This window comes from Sciurus vulgaris (genome assembly GCF_902686455.1).
Source record: "Sciurus vulgaris genome assembly, chromosome: 15".
Classification (NCBI taxonomy): domain Eukaryota; kingdom Metazoa; phylum Chordata; class Mammalia; order Rodentia; family Sciuridae; genus Sciurus; species Sciurus vulgaris.
The window spans coordinates 10,738,918-10,757,914 of NC_136476.1; the positions used below are offsets into that span (position 1 = coordinate 10,738,918).

The 18,997-nt window shown below is 31.4% G+C and overlaps 1 protein-coding gene across 7 annotated transcripts in view; it reads right to left on the bottom strand.

Annotated features, from left to right (window-relative positions):
* Positions 1 to 18,997, bottom strand: part of VPS13A (vacuolar protein sorting 13 homolog A) — a 250,147-nt gene that overhangs the window by 70,348 nt on the left and 160,802 nt on the right. For 6 of the 7 annotated variants that reach the window (XM_079112076.1, XM_079112082.1, XM_079112080.1 and 3 more), the window contains 6 exons: positions 17,471 to 17,599; positions 16,918 to 17,051; positions 15,178 to 15,307; positions 4,042 to 4,274; positions 802 to 955; positions 14 to 160 (listed from right to left, as the gene is read on the bottom strand). In XM_079112076.1, coding sequence (XP_078968202.1) covers positions 14 to 160; positions 802 to 955; positions 4,042 to 4,274; positions 15,178 to 15,307; positions 16,918 to 17,051; positions 17,471 to 17,599 — 927 coding nt within the window. The remainder of the gene's footprint in view (positions 1 to 13; positions 161 to 801; positions 956 to 4,041; positions 4,275 to 15,177; positions 15,308 to 16,917; positions 17,052 to 17,470; positions 17,600 to 18,997) is intronic. The other variant, XM_079112077.1, reaches the window with a different exon arrangement.

The window sequence follows — 18,997 nt, forward strand, 5'->3', positions numbered from 1 at the left end:
CAGAAAGACTTACCTGTATTCTGTAAATCTGAATTCTAAATGAAGATTGATGTGCAGATGTGCTATATTCCACTTTTAATGCTGGAAGATAATTTCTTCGTATAGCTTGTACATGAGGTTGCAAAATTTTCATGTTATTCCCACTAGGTGTGAAGCAAACCTGAAAAATAACAACCCCCCCAAAAAAACCAACAAAAAGCATGGAATGTCTTTTTTCCATAACTGATAAAAGACTGAAAATTAATATCATAAAACTTTTAGGATAATAAAAATTTAAAGAGTTGGCTAAATATTTGATTAGGTTCAGACTGAGATCTTTATACCTCATATTTTTAAATTTTACATATTTTTATAATCCTGTATCAGATTTTACATTACTAAAATTTACATAATAAAAATCAAGAAATTTTAAAAAATTAAAGAATAAAATAAAAAACCACTTTTGATTTCTTCATTAACTGAAAGAAAGTATCTTAAAGAGAGATTTAAAAAAATATTTTTAGTTGTGGATGGACACTATACCTTATTTTGTTTATTTATTTTTATGTGGTGCTGGGGATTTAAACCCAGTACCTCTCATGTGCTAGGTAAGTGCTCCACAACTGAGCTACAATTCCAGGTAGAAAGTTTGATTTCTTAATAACCCACCCCTTTAAAATATTTTGTATGAGTTATATATGTTAGGATTAACTATATTCAATTTGTTTTGTAAGGAAGCCATATTTTCCCTAAAATTCATTATCAATTCAAACTACAATGGATAAAAATTAAAAATTCACATTAATGCTTAAAAGAATTTACCGGAATATTAGTGTCCAACTCAATAACCTTGTCTTCTAAAGGTGAAGATTCAGTATAGTCCTTAAATTCTTTCTCCAACTTTTCAGTATGCTTTACACTCATTGTCTTCCACCTTGCCTTCTTCTTGGGCTTTGTTTCCCAAACCACATCAGAACTTAGATATGAAAAGCAAAAATCATTGTATTAATTTATAATCATTTTCATTTTAACTGTAATAAACTGGTTTATTACAGTAAAACTTCACGGAATTGTGAAATCACTATTTTAGCCTCACTTCTATATAAGCACATTACAAATCTAAAAACAAGAGTTAATCAACATTTGTGTCATTCTTATTCATTATAGCTGGGGTGTAATGGATAATAAATAGTAAACAAGTGATTCAATTTTAACATACTGGTAAAAAATACTTTTCAAAGAAGAAAAGGTAAGCAAAATAAAGAGACTCTGTAGTCTCAAGATATGTGAAGCAGATGGGATATTAAAATGTGGTATTAAAATGGAGTGGTCAACACAGACCTCACTGAGAAGCAGAAATTTCATCAACTTTAAAGGAGGTGAGGGAGTTAGCAGACAAGAGAAAGAATATTTCAATTAGGTGCAAAGCATTAGTAAAGATTCTAAAGCAGTAGCACATCTGTAGTAAATGAAGAACAAGGGGGTTGGTATGGTAGGAACACATTACGAGTAAAAAAAAGAAGTCAGTCAGTGGGAGATCAAATAATATAGAACCTTAATACAAGACACTGAAAAGTCTGAGTCTTATTCTGACTGAGATGAGGAACCACTGAAAGATTAAAAGAAGATTAGCAACATGATCTCTTATGTTTTGAGAATATATTATGTATTGAAAGAAAAAAGGATCAAGTATCTAAGTAGAAAAACTTATTAGAAGTTAATGCAGCAAGTAGTTGAGAAATGGTACTGACTTGAATAAGTATAATAACAGTGAGGCAATAAAATGTGGTCAGATCCTATGTATATGTTGAAGGAAAAGTCAGTGCAGAACTTCTCCATGAAACAGATATGGGGTATAAAATAGAGGGATCAAAGAAAGTCTTCAGTCTTAGCAACTTGGAGTTGTGAATAACTCACATGGGAAGCAGGTTTAGATAGGAGGAAATTAAGAGTTTGGTGTTACACATATGAAGTTAAATAAGTCTCTTAGTGATATCTGAGCAGATTTTATGTACGCAGTCAGATATACATGTAAAGAATTTGGAAAACAGGTCTGGCTTAAGAAATACATTATCTATGTATCTATAGAAATGTGGGGCATATATTGGTATTAGAAATCATGAAAAAATGAAATAGACAAAAGGACTGAGGTCTAAGAGCCTCAGAGCATCCAATATAAGAAACTGAGAGATGACAGGGAAACAACAAATGAATCTGAGAATGTTGGGACAGGAAGAAAAACCAAGATGGTGAGGTATCCAGAAGTCAAGTGAAAGAAACTATATCAAAGAGGGATCTGTGTTAAACAGCAAATCCTGCATGGAGTGGTTAAGGAAAAAAGGAATGAAAAAGATTGGAGATAGTGAATATATTAAACTCTTTTGAAACAGATGGCAATTTGAAGAAATTTGGCCCTAAAGAGAAAAAATGAAATGAAATGGATAGTAGGAAGAAAGAAAGTAGGCTTAGGAGATTTTTTTTTTTTTTTTTTTTTTTTAAGTTGAGCGAAGTAATAATGCTGACAGAAACAGTTCAGTAGAAAGACAGAAACTGTAAACTTAGGATGGAAAGCTGATGGTGGATCAATGTTGTCAAGTAGGTAAGAGTGAAATATACATGCAATATATGAAATATAGTGCAAAAGTAATGGGAGCACATACAATATACCTAAGGCAACTCAAAGAAGTATTTTGGTACAGCATGTAGGTACAAATGTAGATAAAAAGCTGTGATAATGGGAGTAAGGTGGGCATATGAAAGTTTGTTTTTAATTGGCTTCAGTTGGTGAAGTGAGATGCAAGGGAATGAAAATGAACTGAGAGAGAAAATGAAGGTTTAAGGAGAGACAAAATATAAAACAATCTAGGAGAGAGTATAAATGGAAGAAATCTAATGGCACAGAAATTAAAATGCTTAAACACCTAACCACAGAATAAAAAATATACCCTAAACTATATTATATGCATTTATGAATATGTCAAAGTGAATCCACTAGTATGTATAACTATAATGCACATATGTGTGTGTGTGTATTAGTGGGAATTCGAATTCCCTATGGGGGGAGGTCTTGGGGAATAAAATTAATCAAAGTATGTTATATGTATGTTCCAATATATGTCACATTGTAACTTATAATAAATATGCACCAATAAAAACAGTCTCTGAAATTACTCTATTAACATACTTAAATTATTTAATTTTAAGTATCAATTTATTTATTCTTTCTAAAATTTATATTCACTTAATAAAATACAAAGGTAGAAACTATGTATTTGTCTTTGCCATCATATCATTTGCCTAAGAGATAACACATGATAGGTATAATAGCCATAAATTTTGTTGCTTTAGCTTTTATTTCAAAGAAAACAGCTTTAAGATTTCTTTAAAATGACATTTATCCCATTCAATGAGAAATAAGTGAAATATAATTACACAGAAACTAAATTTAAATGTGTATCATCTATATCTTTAATATTTGGGAATTCAACTCATGTAAAGGATTAAAACTACATTTTCCTGTTTAGACTGGAAGAAATGCTCTCACAACAGGCACACACAAGTGTGTGTATTAATGTCAACTTAAGGATTTGTTAATAGGAACAATAAGGGCATAACAATAAGAGTTTTAGTGGTGATATATAAGAAATAATAAAATAATGTGTTATTTTACAAGATCTTAAAGTGCCAAGGTCAAATTAGAATGTGGTAGTCTTTAGTCTTCCAACAACTATTATGGAGTGTATATAGAGTGAACTTTGTACTGTGGTAGATGGTAAGAGATAATTCAGAAATTTTTATAACATGTTCAATAAGATATACTTTTAATAATCGAATAAATTTAACTTTATTAGAGCACTAGAATGATCAAAAACATGATAGGGGATTTATAGATTCGATTCTTTATATTTTTATCCCATAGGCAACCTCCCCAATGTACTTGGAAATAACAATTACTTTAGTAATGATGACTAGTCAAAACACGAAAATTTGTCATTTTAGATTTTTATGATAATTTAATGATTAATACCTAATTAAATTTATACAAAACTTAAGGTATCTAACCTTGTAATGCCTATATAGGCTACTTCTTCCTTTGTGTAATTGTTGACAAGTGAAATTCCAACATCTTGTAATGCCAACACAATTTCTTGCTCTGCTAACTCTGCTTTCTCACTTTCATATGTTACTTTAAACACCCTTGGATCTTCAGTGAATAAAATAATGCGCTGTAAGCCTTCAAAGAATGAAACTAAATAAATTGTCTTTTTTCCCAAATTTATAGGTGTCATCATATCCTAAAAAAAAAAAAAAAAAACACCAAAAAAAAAAAAAATTAAGAGCTTGGTCCCAACCAACATGAAGTATAAATTCCATATTTACAAAATAAAAACATTAACAGCACCTATTTCATAGAGTGGAGTGGGGCAGCAAACTAAATGAATTAATATTTTTACAATACTTAGAAAATTAGTCACGTTAGCTACTTCAAAGCATTAGTGACAACTAATTGAATTAATACTTGTATAATATGTCGAAATTTAGCAAAATCATTTGATAGCTGAAAGAGACAGAATAAAAAATGTCTGATATCTCAATTGCAAGTTCTTTTATATAAAAACTTATATTCACCACAGGAATAATTACATAGAAAGCCCTTAATTGTGATGAACCAGGATCCTGAGGTTCAATAACATGACAAATGTAGCAAATTCTAGTAAGAGCTATAAATTTCCAGGAAATAAATATACAGATTATAGGAAATTTTAATAATTAGTACATATTCATGTTACAATGCAGAGAAATTAAAATTGTTAAAATGAAATTGTTACATAGGAAACATCACGTTATAATACTTTTTAAAGTAAAATAAACAGCCCTAAAAACACATTGAGAGATAAGAAAACTTACAACTCTGAAGTCTAATGTCTTTGAATTTCTGATTTTATAAACTTCAAACTATCACTATGATCTAAATATGCAAAAGTAATCAACAGGTTAAACAAACAAGACCTGTTTTATATTAAAATATTTTCCTGGAATAAATCTAAGAAGAATTTGAAAACATTAAAGTTAGTTGAAATAAAGGCAATCCCCTTAAATACAATTTTTTTTTTTTTTTAATCCATACCATGTTGCTCAACAGCATTGGAAGACAACGGGAAAATAGCATCAGTATGCTAAAAGAAAGTCACTCTGAACCCAGAATTCCTTCCTTGGCAAAAATACCTTTCATGGAAGATAAGGACACAAAATAAAGATGTACGCAGACAAAGATTACTAAAGTTCACCATCAAAAGAGTGATGCAAGGAAATTCTACAGAAGGAATTAACAAGTGGCAAAAACAAAGTGATCTAAAATGGAGGTTTGATACAAAAGAGGTGTTATGCAAATACAATAGCACTTGTGTGGGGAAAAAACATTCTATAAAATTTAATATTCAGCTATGATAAAAAAAACCTTTGGCAAACAAGGATTAATGAGAAGTTCTTTAACTTTTTTTTATTTGTTCTAATTAGTTATACAGGTCAGCAGAATGCATTTTGACACATAAACAGAGTATAACTTCTCATTCTTCTGGTTGTATATGATGTAGAATTACACAGGTCATGTACTCATACATGCACATAGGGTAATAACTATCATTCCTAACACCCAGGCCTCCTCTCCTTTCGCTTCCCTCTGTTTAGTTCCAAATACCACTATTCTGCCCCCCACCACTTATTGTGAATTAGCATCCACGTATCAGCGAGAACATTTGGCCTTTGGTTCTGTGGGATTGGCCTATTTTGCTTAGCATATTCTCCAGCTCCATCCTTTTACCAGCAAATGTCATCATTTCATTCTTCTTTAAGGCTAAGTAATATTCCATTGTGTATACATAACACATTTTCTTTATCCTTTCATCTGTTGAAGGGTACCTAGGTTGATTACATAGGTTAGTTATTGTGAATTGAGATGCTATAAATAATGATGTGGCTGCATCACTGTATATGCTGATTTTAAGTCCTTTAGGTATAAGCCAAGGAGCGGCATGATTGGGTCAAATGGTGGTTTCATTCCAAGTTTTCTTAGGAATCACCATACTGCTTTCTGTAGTGGTTGCACCAACTTGCAATTCCACCAGCAATATATAAATGTACCTTTTCACCCACATGCTCACCAACAATTATACTTACTTGTATTCTTGAAAACTGCCATTCTGACTGGAGTGAGATGGAATCTCAGTGTAGTTTTGATTGGTATTTCTCTAATTGCTAGAGATGTTGAACATTTTTTCATATATTTGTTGATCAGTTATACTTCTGTGAATGTCTGTTCAGTTCCTTAGCCCATTTGTTGATTGGGTTATTAGGTTTTTTGATGCTGAGTTTTTTGAGTTCTTTATTATCCTAGAGATTAATGCTCTATCTGAGGTGCATGTGGTAAAGATCATTTCCCCATTCTGTAGGCTCTCTCTTCACATTCTTGATTGTTTCCTTTGCTGTGAAGAAGGTTTTCAAATTGATTCCATCCCATTTATTGATTCCTGATTTTACTTCTTGTGCTTTAGGAGTCTTGTTAAGGAAGTAAGTTCCTAAGCTGACATGATGAAGATTTTGGGTCTACTTTTTCTTCTATTAGGCACAGAGTCTCTGTTCTAGTGCCTAAGTCTCTGATCTACTTTGAGTTGAGTTTTGTGCTGGGTGAGAGATAGGGATTTAATTTCATCTTGCTACATATGGATTTCCAGTTTTCCCAGCACCATTTGTTGAAGAGGCTATTTTTTTCTCCAATGTATGTTTTTGGCACCTTTGTCTAGTATAAGCTGACTATATTTATGTGGGTTTGTCTCTGTGTCTGCTGTTCTGTACCACTGGTCTACATATCAGTTTCGGTGCCAATACCTTGCCATTTTGTTACAATGGCTCTATAGCATAGTTTGAAGTCTGGTATTGTGATTCCTCTTGCTTCATTTTTCTTTCTAAAGACTGCTTTGGTTATTCTGGGTCTCTTTATTTTTTCAAATGAATTTCATGATTTTTTAAATTTCTATGAAGAATGTCACTGGGATTTTAATAGGAATTGCATTAAATTTGTATAACATTTTCGTTAGTATGGCCATTTTAACAATGTTAATTCTGCCTATCCAAGAGCATGGGAGATCTTTCCATCTTATAGCACCCCGTCATGTTCAAAACATTAGAAAAAACAGGATAGTAGGAACATACCTCAACATTGTAAAAGCTATCTATGCTAAACCCAAGGCCAATGTCCTTCTAAACGGAGAAAAATTGAAAGCATTCCCTTCTAAGAACTGGACAATACAAGGATGCCCTCTTTCACCACTTTTATTCAACATTAGCCAGAGCAATTAGAAGAAAGAAATTAAAGGGATACAAATAGGAAAAGAAGAACTCAAACTATCACTATTTGTCAATGACATGATTCCATATTTAAAGATCCAAAAAGTTCCACCAGAAATGTTCTAGAACTAATAAATGAATTCAGAAAAGTAGCAGGATATAAAATCAACACTCATAAATCAAATGTGTTCCTATACATCAGTGATCAATCCACTGAAAGAGAAATTAGGAAAACTAACCATTCATAATAGCCTTAAAAAAAAACCTAGGGAATCAATCTAATAAGAGAAATTCTTTAACTTCTTATCAAAGTCCTCCCCTGGAAAAAAAATTCAATAAAGATCATATATAATTATAAAATATTGAAAGCATTTAATATCAGAAATGAGGCAAAGATATCTATAAACACCATTTTTATTCAACAATAAAGATCCTAGCTAAATAAGGAAAAAAGGCAAATGAATGAAAGATGAAAATAAAACTTTCATAATTTTTATACCTGTCCATGTGGAAAATAAAAATGAATAATTAATGTTAATTTAAAAAGTTCAGTGACTTTGATTTTAAAAACATGCAGAGTTCTAATGTGGTAATTGATGACTATGTGGTCTTGATTCTCTTGCTAGGAATAATAATCAAACAAAATATAAAGGATAACATGTTTGAAAAGCCAGAAAAGCTACAAAGTCAATAAGAATTAATGGGGTTGAGATCTGAGAGAGAAGGAATTCTGAGAGCTTTGTATTTGGAGTGGCTTTCTTCGAAAGTAAACAGCCAATACTAAATGCAGAAGCAGAGAATGTGAGGCTAAGAAAGGGAGCTGAATATTAAGTAGTCTCATGGGAATGGGAAAAGCAAAAAATGGAATGTGGGGCATACTTCAGATTTTCAGGTGAGTACAAAAGGGATCACCCTTGAGGTGCACCAAGGTAAAGTGAAGTAAGATCAGTCCTCACAAGGACTGCAGATAAATCACCTAAATTTTCTGGTGTATTAAGGCAATCTGCCTTGAGTTTACCAAGCCTAAGCTCTATTTTTTCAAAGAAAAATAGAGTCTCAAATTATTTCTACAAACTTCCATGTACTACATGCAGCACAGCAAAAAATAAACATGTATAAAGAATAGATCTGAAGGAAAACTAAAGATAAAATATAAACTACAGATAAAATATAAAAACATCCACAAGATCTAGATATCAGAATTGTCAGGCTTTAAAGTAGCTATGATTAACACATTAATACATTCAATTAATACACTGTATCAAGACAGAAAACTAAAGGACAAAAATTTCTAGAATAGAAATTCTAGAACTAGTCATTTTAATAATTCAATGGGCGAGTTTAGAACCAGATTAGCTAAAGTAATAATGGCAAATAGTTCAGAAGAAATCATGACAGAAAAGAAAAAGAATGAAACAAAATTAAAACCTCACAAAAGTTGTAAGACACAAAATAAGAAGGTCTAACACTCATGCAAGTCCTAAAGTAAAGAGGAAAAAAAAAACAAGAACAAACCATATTTGAAGAGAGAATAGTTTAAAAATGTCTAACCCAGACAAAAGACTCCAAAACTCACTATTTTCAGAAGCATAATAAATAAAGAAGATAAATCTAGAGAAAACCATTCCTAAGAACACCACAGTAAAGTTGCTGAAACCAATGAAAAGAAGAAATCATGAACGTAGTCAGAGGGAAAACAAAACAAAATAAAACAAAAAAAGAAGCACCAATTCTGAAATTTGACATTCAATACAAATGCTCCACAAAGAAAAAGGCAAAATAAGAAAGTTTTTGCAAAAACAAAATTATTTGTCACCTGATAATCAGACCCACACTTAAAAATATTAAAGAGAAAAAAAAATGAACCCAAATGGCATGAAGATGAAGGAAGGGATGAAAAGCAGTAAAAGGAGAAATGTGTGGGTGATTTAAGTGGAATATTAACTATAGACAAATAATGGTTCTTATGGGATTTAACACCTATTTAGAAATAAAACACAATGATATGTAAGGTACAAGAGGGTAAATGAAGTAAAAAAGTTGTAGCGTCTCTATGTTACTACAAAAAGTGGCATGAGTACTAATCTACAGCAGGTTTTAGTAAGTGAGGAATGCATGTTGTCTTCTTTTGAGAAACTTTTTGGGCTTTGTGCCCATTTTTGGATGAGGTCATTTGCTATTGAGTTATTTCAGTTCCTCATCAATTTTGGATCTCAACCCCTCAGTGAATGTATAGTTTGCAAATATTTTCTCCCATTCTATAGGCTGTCTCTATATTTAATTTTTTTCCTTTGCTATGCAGAAGTTTGTGAGTTTAATATAATCCCAGTTGTTTACTTTTGCTTTTGCTTCCTGGGTTTTTATCCAAAATAATCACTGGTCAGACCACTGTTACATAGCTTTACCTTATGTTTTCTTCTAGAAGTTTTGTAGTCTAGGGTCTTATGTTTAAGTCTTAAATCCATTTTGAGTCGATCGTAATATAGCAAAAAAAAAAATAATAAGTATCCAATTTCATTCTTCTGCACGTGGATATCCTGTTTTTCCCAACACCATTTATTGAAAAGACCGTTCCCGTCCCTACTGGGTGTTCTTGTCTCCATTTTTTAAAAAAATCAACAGGATGTAAAGGTGTGAATTTATTTATGGGCTCTCTCTATTCTATCCCACTTGGCTGTGTGTCTGTTTTTATGTCAATACCGTGTTTGCATCAATACAGGCTTGAAGTCAGGTAGTGTAACATCTCCAGCTTTGTTCTTTTTGCTCAAGACTTCTTTGGCTATTGAGGTATTCTATGTTCCATGTAAATTTTAAGATTTTTTTTTCTAGGTTCTGTGAAGAAAGCCATTGGTATTTTGAAAAGAACTGTGATGAATCTGCACATCACTTTAGGTAGTATGGACATTTAACATTACTAATTCTTATAATACACAAATATAAAATACCTTTCTATTTATTTGTGTTTCTTCAATTCTTTCATCAATGTCTTACATGTTTAGTATAGAGATTTTTCACTTCCTTGGTTAAATTTATTCCTAAGGGTTTTGTTTGTTTATTTCTGGTAGCTACTATAAATAAGCTATTAAAAATTTCTTTTTCAAATATTAACTAATAAAGTATATAAATATCAATTAATTTTATGCATTGATTTTACATCCTGCAATTTTGCTGAATCTCCTTATTAGATTAACAGTGTTTTGGATTAGAGGTTTCAGAAATTTTTACATATAACATGTCTGCATGTCTGCAAAGAAGGGGACAACTGAATTTCTTTTCCAAATTGGATGACCTATCTTTTCTTCCTTCTTTCCTCTCTCCCTCCCTCCTTCTCTTTTTCTTTTGCTTAGTTGCTCTTGTTATGACTTCCAGTACTATTTTGAACACAAGTAACAAAAGGGGGCATCCTTGTCTTGTTCCAGATCTTAAAGGAAAAATTTTTACCTTTTCCCTGTTCAGTATGGCAGCTTTAGGTTTGTCATTTGTGGTCTTTATTGTGTAGACACATGTTCCTTTTATATCTATTTCTTCAAATATTTTTATTATAAAGAGATGTTTGATTTGGTCAAATGCTTTTTTGGTGTCTATTAAAATTATCATAGGTGTTTGTCCTTGATTCTATTATCAAGATGTGTCATGTTTCTTGATTTGTATATACTGAACTATTTTTGCATTCCTGGGATAATCTTGTTATATTTAATTTGTTCAGAAATTTATCCATTTCTTCTGTTATGTCTGATCTGTTAGCTTGTAATTGTTCATAACAATATCTTATGATCCTTTGAATTTCTGTCGTATGAATCGTATGTCTCCTTTTTCAACTATGATTTTATTTGGGACTTTTTCCTTTTTTTTTGTAGTCTAAAGGGTTTAAGGTTTGTCAGTTTATCTTTTCAGAAAAACAACTCTTTTTAAAAAAATTTTATTTGTTCTTTGTAGTTACACATGACAGTAGAATCTGTTTTGACATATTTATATAAAAATGGAATATATCTTATTCTAATTAGGATCCCAGTCTTATGGATGAACACGATGGTGAGATTCACTGTGGTGATTCAAATATGAACATAGGAAAATTATGTCAGATTCATTCCACTGTCTCTCCTATTCTATCCCTTCTCCCTTTCCTTCATTCCCCTTTGTATAATCCACTGAACTTCTATTCTCTCCACCACCCTTCCCCAACCCTGTTGCGTGTTAGCATCCACATATCAGAGAGAACATTCCACCTTTGGTTTAAAAAAAAACAACTCTTTATGTTCAGCTTCACTAAGCATTACACAAATGCAAATCAAATCCACAATGAAATAGCCCCTTATACCTGTTACAATGGGTTTTATAAAAAAAAGATGAAAGACATGTGTTGGAGAGGGTGTGAAGAAAAGGGACTCTTTTCATAACATTTTTGGTGGGAATGTAAATTGGTGCATCTATCATGGAAAATGTTATGAAATTTGCTCAAAAAACTAAATATAGAACCAAAGATCCAGTAATCTCAGTTCTGGGTATGTTGTATATCAAAGGAACTGAAATCAATATATTGATAAGCAAGGTCATTGTAGCGTTATTCACAATAGCCAAGATACATAAACAATCTAGGTGTTCATCAATGGATAAAAAAATGTGGTGTACATGCACTTAACAATGGTATAATTATTCAGGCTTAAAAGAGGGAAGAATCCTGTTATTTCTGACAATATGGATGAATTTGGAGGACATTATGCTAAGTGAAATAAGCAAGGCATAGAAAAATGCGTGATCTCATATATATAATCTCACCTTATGTAATAAGGTTGAATTCGCATAAATAGAAAGTAGAATGATAGTTACCTGAGTTTGGGGGAGGTGAAGAGTGAGGGAAGGGGGAATTGTTGATTAAAGGAAAAGGAGTTTTAGGAGGAACAGGTTTTGAGATCACTGTAGAGCAGATGACCATGGCAAAAATGATGTACTGTACATTTTAAAATAGCCAAGAGTAAATTTCAAAAGTCTTATTAAAAAAATGATGGATAGGAGAGAGAATGATATTTGCATATTTTCTGAAGAAAACCTGTAAGCCATGCTTATGGGTTGTTACAAGGGATATATGGTATTGTGGAGTAGCGTTACTAATTCAGGGTGGCTTCTAACATACCCATGTAATGTTCCCTCACACTAAACCTGTCATTCTCACTGACTAAAGAGAATACTCCATAAACTGCTATGAGGATTGCTGTAAGGACTTCCACCCCAAAGGACTGGCTGATGCTCCTTGCTAGCATGATTCCTGCCTAGTGTCTTCTTGAAATAAGCAGGTGCAAACTGCCTATGAGCATTTTGTGAGACTAGATGTTTGGGCCTCAGAAGATACTGTGGCAGGCACTGCAACTTATATTTTGATGAAAGGACCAGGAAGATATAACAATTCAAAATTTGTAACTACCTAATCACATAGCTTCAAAATATAAAAGCTAAAATAAATGAACCAAAAAGGAGAAATGTCCAAATTTATGATTATTGTTTTAACGTATTTCTCAAATAGAACAAGCAAATAAATGAGACTGAAGATTTAAATAACACAATTAACAAACCTGAACAAACTAACAAACTACAGAACATTCTTTGAAAATTTACAGAACATTTTCTTTTTCTCAAATATATATGAATCAGTTACTGATCACAGGCTGGCCCATATAGCAAATCTCTATAAATTTCAAAATAGTGAATCCAAATATGTTCCCAAATCACAGAGGAATTAAATCAGAAATCAATGAAGATGAGAAAATTCCTATACTATTAAAAAGTAAATGATAACCTCAAGTATTAACCATTAAAAAAAATGTAAAATTAACAATGAAAATCAGAAAGTCATTTTAAACAAAATGATAATAAATATATAACATTAACATTTGTGAGATAAAGGTAATGCTATTTTGTGAGGGAAATTAGTGACTTTAAATGACTTCAAATAAGAAGCAAAAAGATCTGAAAAACAGTGATTTCAATATGATCTAAACTGTTTTCCCCTAAGACCAAAGCCCTAGTATTCAATGTGTATCTGGAGATGGAGTGTTTATGGAGATAATAAATTTCTTTTGTTTAAACTATCCAGTCAGTGATATTTTGTTTGGGCAGCCTGAACAGACTAATATAGTATTGATCTTAAGAGATTAAAAAAAATTAATTGAAGTAAATCTGAAGAAAGATGACACAATAAATAAACTAGAGCTGAAGCTGGAGAAATTGAAAACACATGTATAAAAGATATCATAAAAAGAGTAAAACCATGATTTTCTTGTGAAAAAAGCAAAAACTGATAAACCCTTAGCAAAATTCATTAAGAAAAAGAGAAGGCACAAATAAACAATACCAGGAATAAAAAAGGGCATCACCATAAATATGTTCAAAATTTTAAAAAGGATATTATGAAAATATTTGTGTCAACATAGTAGAAATTTCCAGTGAAAAGAACATCTTCTTAGAAAAACAACAAAATAAACAAAAATAGAAAACTGAATTGTCCTATATATAAAAATAAAATAGAATTTATAATTCAAAGACAAATGCAGGCAAAGTCTGCTTGGCTTCATTACTGAATTCTATTAAACATCCAAAAGAAAAACCATACTGATTTACATCAAATCTTCTAGAAAATGAGATTAAGTATTTTTTAACATTTTTAACAAGCCAAGATGGCCCTGATATCAAAATATTGGAGAGAAAATTACAAGATAGAAAAGTTATAGGCCAACCTCCTTCATAAATATTCAAACAAAAAGTTTTAAGCCATTAGCAAGTCAATTCCAAAAATGTGAAAGTGGCCTAATATTAAAAAAATCAATCATATAATCAATCCTCAAAATAAGATAAAGTAAAAAAAAATAATAATCATTTTCAATAGATAAAAAACTGAAAGCATTTAGTTTAAAAAATCCACACACTAATTTACTTATACATACACAGACAGATTTTAACTACTAGGAGTAGAAAGCAACTATCTTAATTCAATACACGGGTGTTAATTCAAAAAACAGTAACAGAAAAACAAAAAAGCCTAGAACAAAAAACATATTTAATAATAAAACTCTTCAGTCTCCCCTCTAAAAGAGGAATGGTCTAATGCTAAACAGGAACAAATAATAATTAAAGAAAAAAGTATCAGAATAGAATCCAATTCTGATGAATTTTGAAGAACAAATATAACTTTAATAAAGATATTTCATGCAAGTTATTTACATTATTAGAAAACATTTGAATACAACCTTATCATCAGAGTCTGTCACTAAGAAATAAATACTTAATGGATCCTTGAATGTTCCTTACAGAAGTTAAATGTAAGATGACTGTTAGTGTTCATGGGGTGAATGCTGAAAGCATTTCTCTAAGCAGAGCTTTATCATTTTTAACTTAATAGAAGCATACAGAGATGTGGACAAAATTAAGACTACTGGCTTACAAATTTTTGGATAAGATAAAGCTGGACAGAACTCATTTTGTACAATAAATATAAGGAAGGACTTCTATCCAGTTTTGTTTTCAATGAAGAAAAAAGTTTTGCATGTGATTTGCATATTTTTATTGAAGTAAATCTGAATGATCCTACTCCTTTGGGATAAAACTAGTTCTTTCTGGTTTCAATTGTATTTAGTTTCTTCTAAGATTTAAAAATAAATAAATAAAAGAGAGAAAGAGAAATAGGTGAAAGTTCAAAGAAAGAGCCTGAATACAACATTTTAAATCTCTGGCAGTCATTTTACAAGTATAGCCACAGAACAATCTTTAAAATCATCAAGGCTGAAATTAGTATCTTTTAAAAACACATATGCAGAAAACCAAAAAGAATTCTGAGAACACCATAATAATCAACCTAATACTTACATCCTTTTGTGTAACTTCCCCATGGCTTTTCCCACAACTCCACTTCAGTTTTCTAGAGCCCACTGGATCAGCCCAGGTATAAAACACTGCTTTTCCAGGGGGAAGGGAATCTTCAATTTCACTAAGAGAACTATTATAAGTAGCAAAAATATGCACTAAGTTAAATGCAACTTTATAATATAAAAAATACAAAATGATACAACATTCTTAGCCCATTGAAATTTGTGGAAATTCTCATTTAGACAAATTTTCCTTATATAATGAAAACAAAAAGGCAATCTCTAAGAAACTATTTCAAGGGAAATATTTGTCTCAGGATATAAAGATCCTCAAGTTTGAAATGAATGTCAATTTTTGTTTTAATTCAAATTATGGAAAAAAGTTCAATTATTTTATATAATCCATACTAAATCTAGGAGAATTTAATTGGTAACTGTTCCCTAGGTATTGGTATTACTGTGGCAAAAACAGATGTAGCTTCGTTATTTTTAAAATAGTAAGATGTGAAATATAAATATGAGAAATTCAACTCAATTACAAAAAGATTTCAAAAATTAAAACAAATTATTTAACCAAAGAAGTAATAAATTAAAGTTTTTCTGAGCCAACTAAACTTACCCTGCAGATTAAAAGACTTCACTGGCTATCAGATAATATTAATGAAAACAGACTATGATCCTATACCTATTTTGGTGAAATATTTAAATTAAAATCTTTCAGGGAAGATAAACCCCTGAAAACATCTAGGAAAGCCAGTTACTTGCAAAGGAATAAAAATGACCTTTAAAAAATTTTTTAGAAAGCTCAAATACACAGAGACAGAAGCAGAGAGTGAGCCTTCACCAGACAATCTGTCAGTGACTTGATCTTGGACAATTTAGCCTCTAGACTGAGAGTTTGGACAAAGCAGTCCAAACAGACTAAGACAAAATTTATGATTTTTATAGTATTAAAAAAAAAAAAAAAAAAACCAGCAACTGGCCGTCTCCTTTCTCAACATCTTAAACAAATAAGAGAATGATAGAGAAGGAGGAATTCTAGGTACTTCCTAGGCTAGTCCTATGGTCCCTACATGTTTGAATTAAATCAATGATTGGAAGTTTTACAGTTGGAAGTGAAAGGAAAATAAAAGTGCACTAACAGATATGGGCTCATTAAAAAGTAAGAGATGAAAACAAATACTCAGACACAATAAATTCAAGATAGCCTGGGACCACCACGTAGTGGAACATAAAGTTGCAAAAACTAGTGGCACCAAGAGGGTAAGATATCACAGAAAATTGAAATAAATAATGTTAAAAGTAGTTTTAACCATCAATCTTGAATTATGGTATTTAAGGAAGCAGTTCTTTTTCCATACACCTTACCAAGAAGAGGGTATCTGAAAAAAATCTAAAATTTTATAATTACATTATGCTTATTAAAAATATGAAAATTTCAAAAAGATAAAATTGGAAAACTCAGAATAAACCCTGACATTTTCCTCACCTCATTCAACAATGATCAAGCTTTTGTTGTACTTTAACTCTTCATGAGTCTTTCTCTGAAGCATTTGAAAGTAAATTGTAAAGTTGGTTTGATCCCTACATACTTCAGTATACCTTTTTTTAAAGTAGAACATTATTTTATATAACCACAACATCACTATCTGTGTTTATATTCATGAGAAATCATCATAAATCTCTCATTACCTAGCTTCTGTTAAATCAGGAGTCACTGTATTTGTGATAATCTTCTTACCTTTGTTTGTACTGAATAAGGTCATTCTTGGTGTGATTTATTAACAGGAACGTAGCTGCCCCATCATGATAATCCGAAAATGTAATAACGGTTGAATGCTCAGCCAAATTAACTTCTGCTATGATACCTCCAAGCTAAAAGAAAGGAAAACATTCTTTAATGTGATAATTTTGCCAAGATTATTAATCATAACATGTAGTAATAAAACTATTCATAACTTGATAACTTAATTTTGGGAGATGATTTAGAAAACAAGCATTTTATATTGCCTTTTTGGGAAACAATGAATCTTTTCTGTATGCAGATTTGTGAAATTCTAGATCTTGTATATTCTAGCATTCCAGGCACTCCAACTCACTTTCTGCATAATAATTAAAATTATTTTATATTTCTCTTTCTTTGTGGTACCTTTTTCCTTTTTAAAAAAGAAATGTTGGTTTGTTCCTGGTGGAAGGGGAAAAATTATCAGATAACTATTTGTTATAAAAAGTGAAATGAAACACTAGAAATACATATTAGGTTTTCCAATGATCCTTGTAAAAAAATAATTTACCTCATTATTTAGACGCAATAAAATACAATTTTCTTGCTTGTTAAAATATATCCTTTTGGGAGGACCTTCACTCCTTTCAACTTGAATAAGAAGCTTACTGCACGCATCTTCAGGCCAAAAGGGGATACACTAAAAACATATATAACATATATTTATAAAAATAAACAAATCCTATCAAAAATACTTAGATCATTTTAATAAACTCATCACAGTAGTAAAATGAACTTCAAAAAAATCTCTTTCAGTTGGGCATGCTTGTGAATGCCTATAATCCCAGGGACTCAGGAAGCTGAGACAGGAGGATCTCAAGTTCAAGGTCAGCCTCAGCAACTTAGTGAGACACAGTCTCAAAATTCAAACCAGTAAATAAAAAAGGGCTGGCAATGTAGCTCAGCAGTAAGTCCAACCAGGGTTGAATCCCATATACCCCAAACAAACAACAACAAGAAAACCATCAAACTCCTTCCACACTGCTCTGGTTATTGGGTTGCTTAGCTGAAGGGCTGTAAAATTAGAGATGAGTTATCACTTTTAAGCATGAAAAATACAAGCAGCAATGAGTAGTAGTTAAAGACCAAAGATAAGTAGGGTGCTTGGGAAAAAACAGACTTTAATGTAGTTCAGATCTTTCAGAGAAGATTGAAAAATCAGCGAATAAGCTGAGTCAGAAACTAGGAAGCAGATGGTAAGTTCAAAACAAGGGATCATTCAGTTACTAAAAATATAAATCATGTTTGAATATTATTTGTTAATTAAGTACAAGTAAAAGTATGCACTACTGATAAGTCAGGAAATGGAATAGAGTTCTTATTTTGACTGAGAGTAAAAATCCAAAATTTAGAGAAGGAAAGCTTAGAATCTTACAACAATTTGGACTTTTGTGATTTGGAAACCAGGCTAAAGGAATTAGGAGTTAGGGAGGTAGTCTTTTTAGAAAAAAGACTGGACACCAGGAACTAGAAAAAGAGAAGAACTAAAAGAACAAGATGGAGAGCTAGACTTCTCTGTAAACTATTAAGTCAATTCTATCTTAGGCCCTGATCAGACTAGTCACTTGGACTGGTCATGCAGTGTTTTCAATGAGCTTCTTCATATGTGATACCTGAACCTTATCATATATGACCTGGGAACAATTCTTTTTTCCCCTTTGTAGTTGTACATAATGGGGGGATTTGATTTTACATATTTGTACATGTACACAATACAACAAGTGAATTTGACCAATATCATTCCCTAGTACTTCTCCTTTTCCTCTCCTCCTCCCTCTCTCCTTGCCCTCCCTTCGATTTCATGAAATACCGTCCCTGACGAACATCTTTGTTTTTCTTTTACTCTTTCCTCTCTAGTTTCCACAGATGCCAAAAAACACATAGTCCTTGACTTTCTGAGTATGGCTTATTTTATTTAACATAAAGTTCTCAAGTTTCATCTATTTTTCTGCAAATGACATAATTTCATTCTTTTTTATGGCTAAATAAAACTCTACTGTGTACATATACCACATTTTTTGGATCCATTTGTCTACTG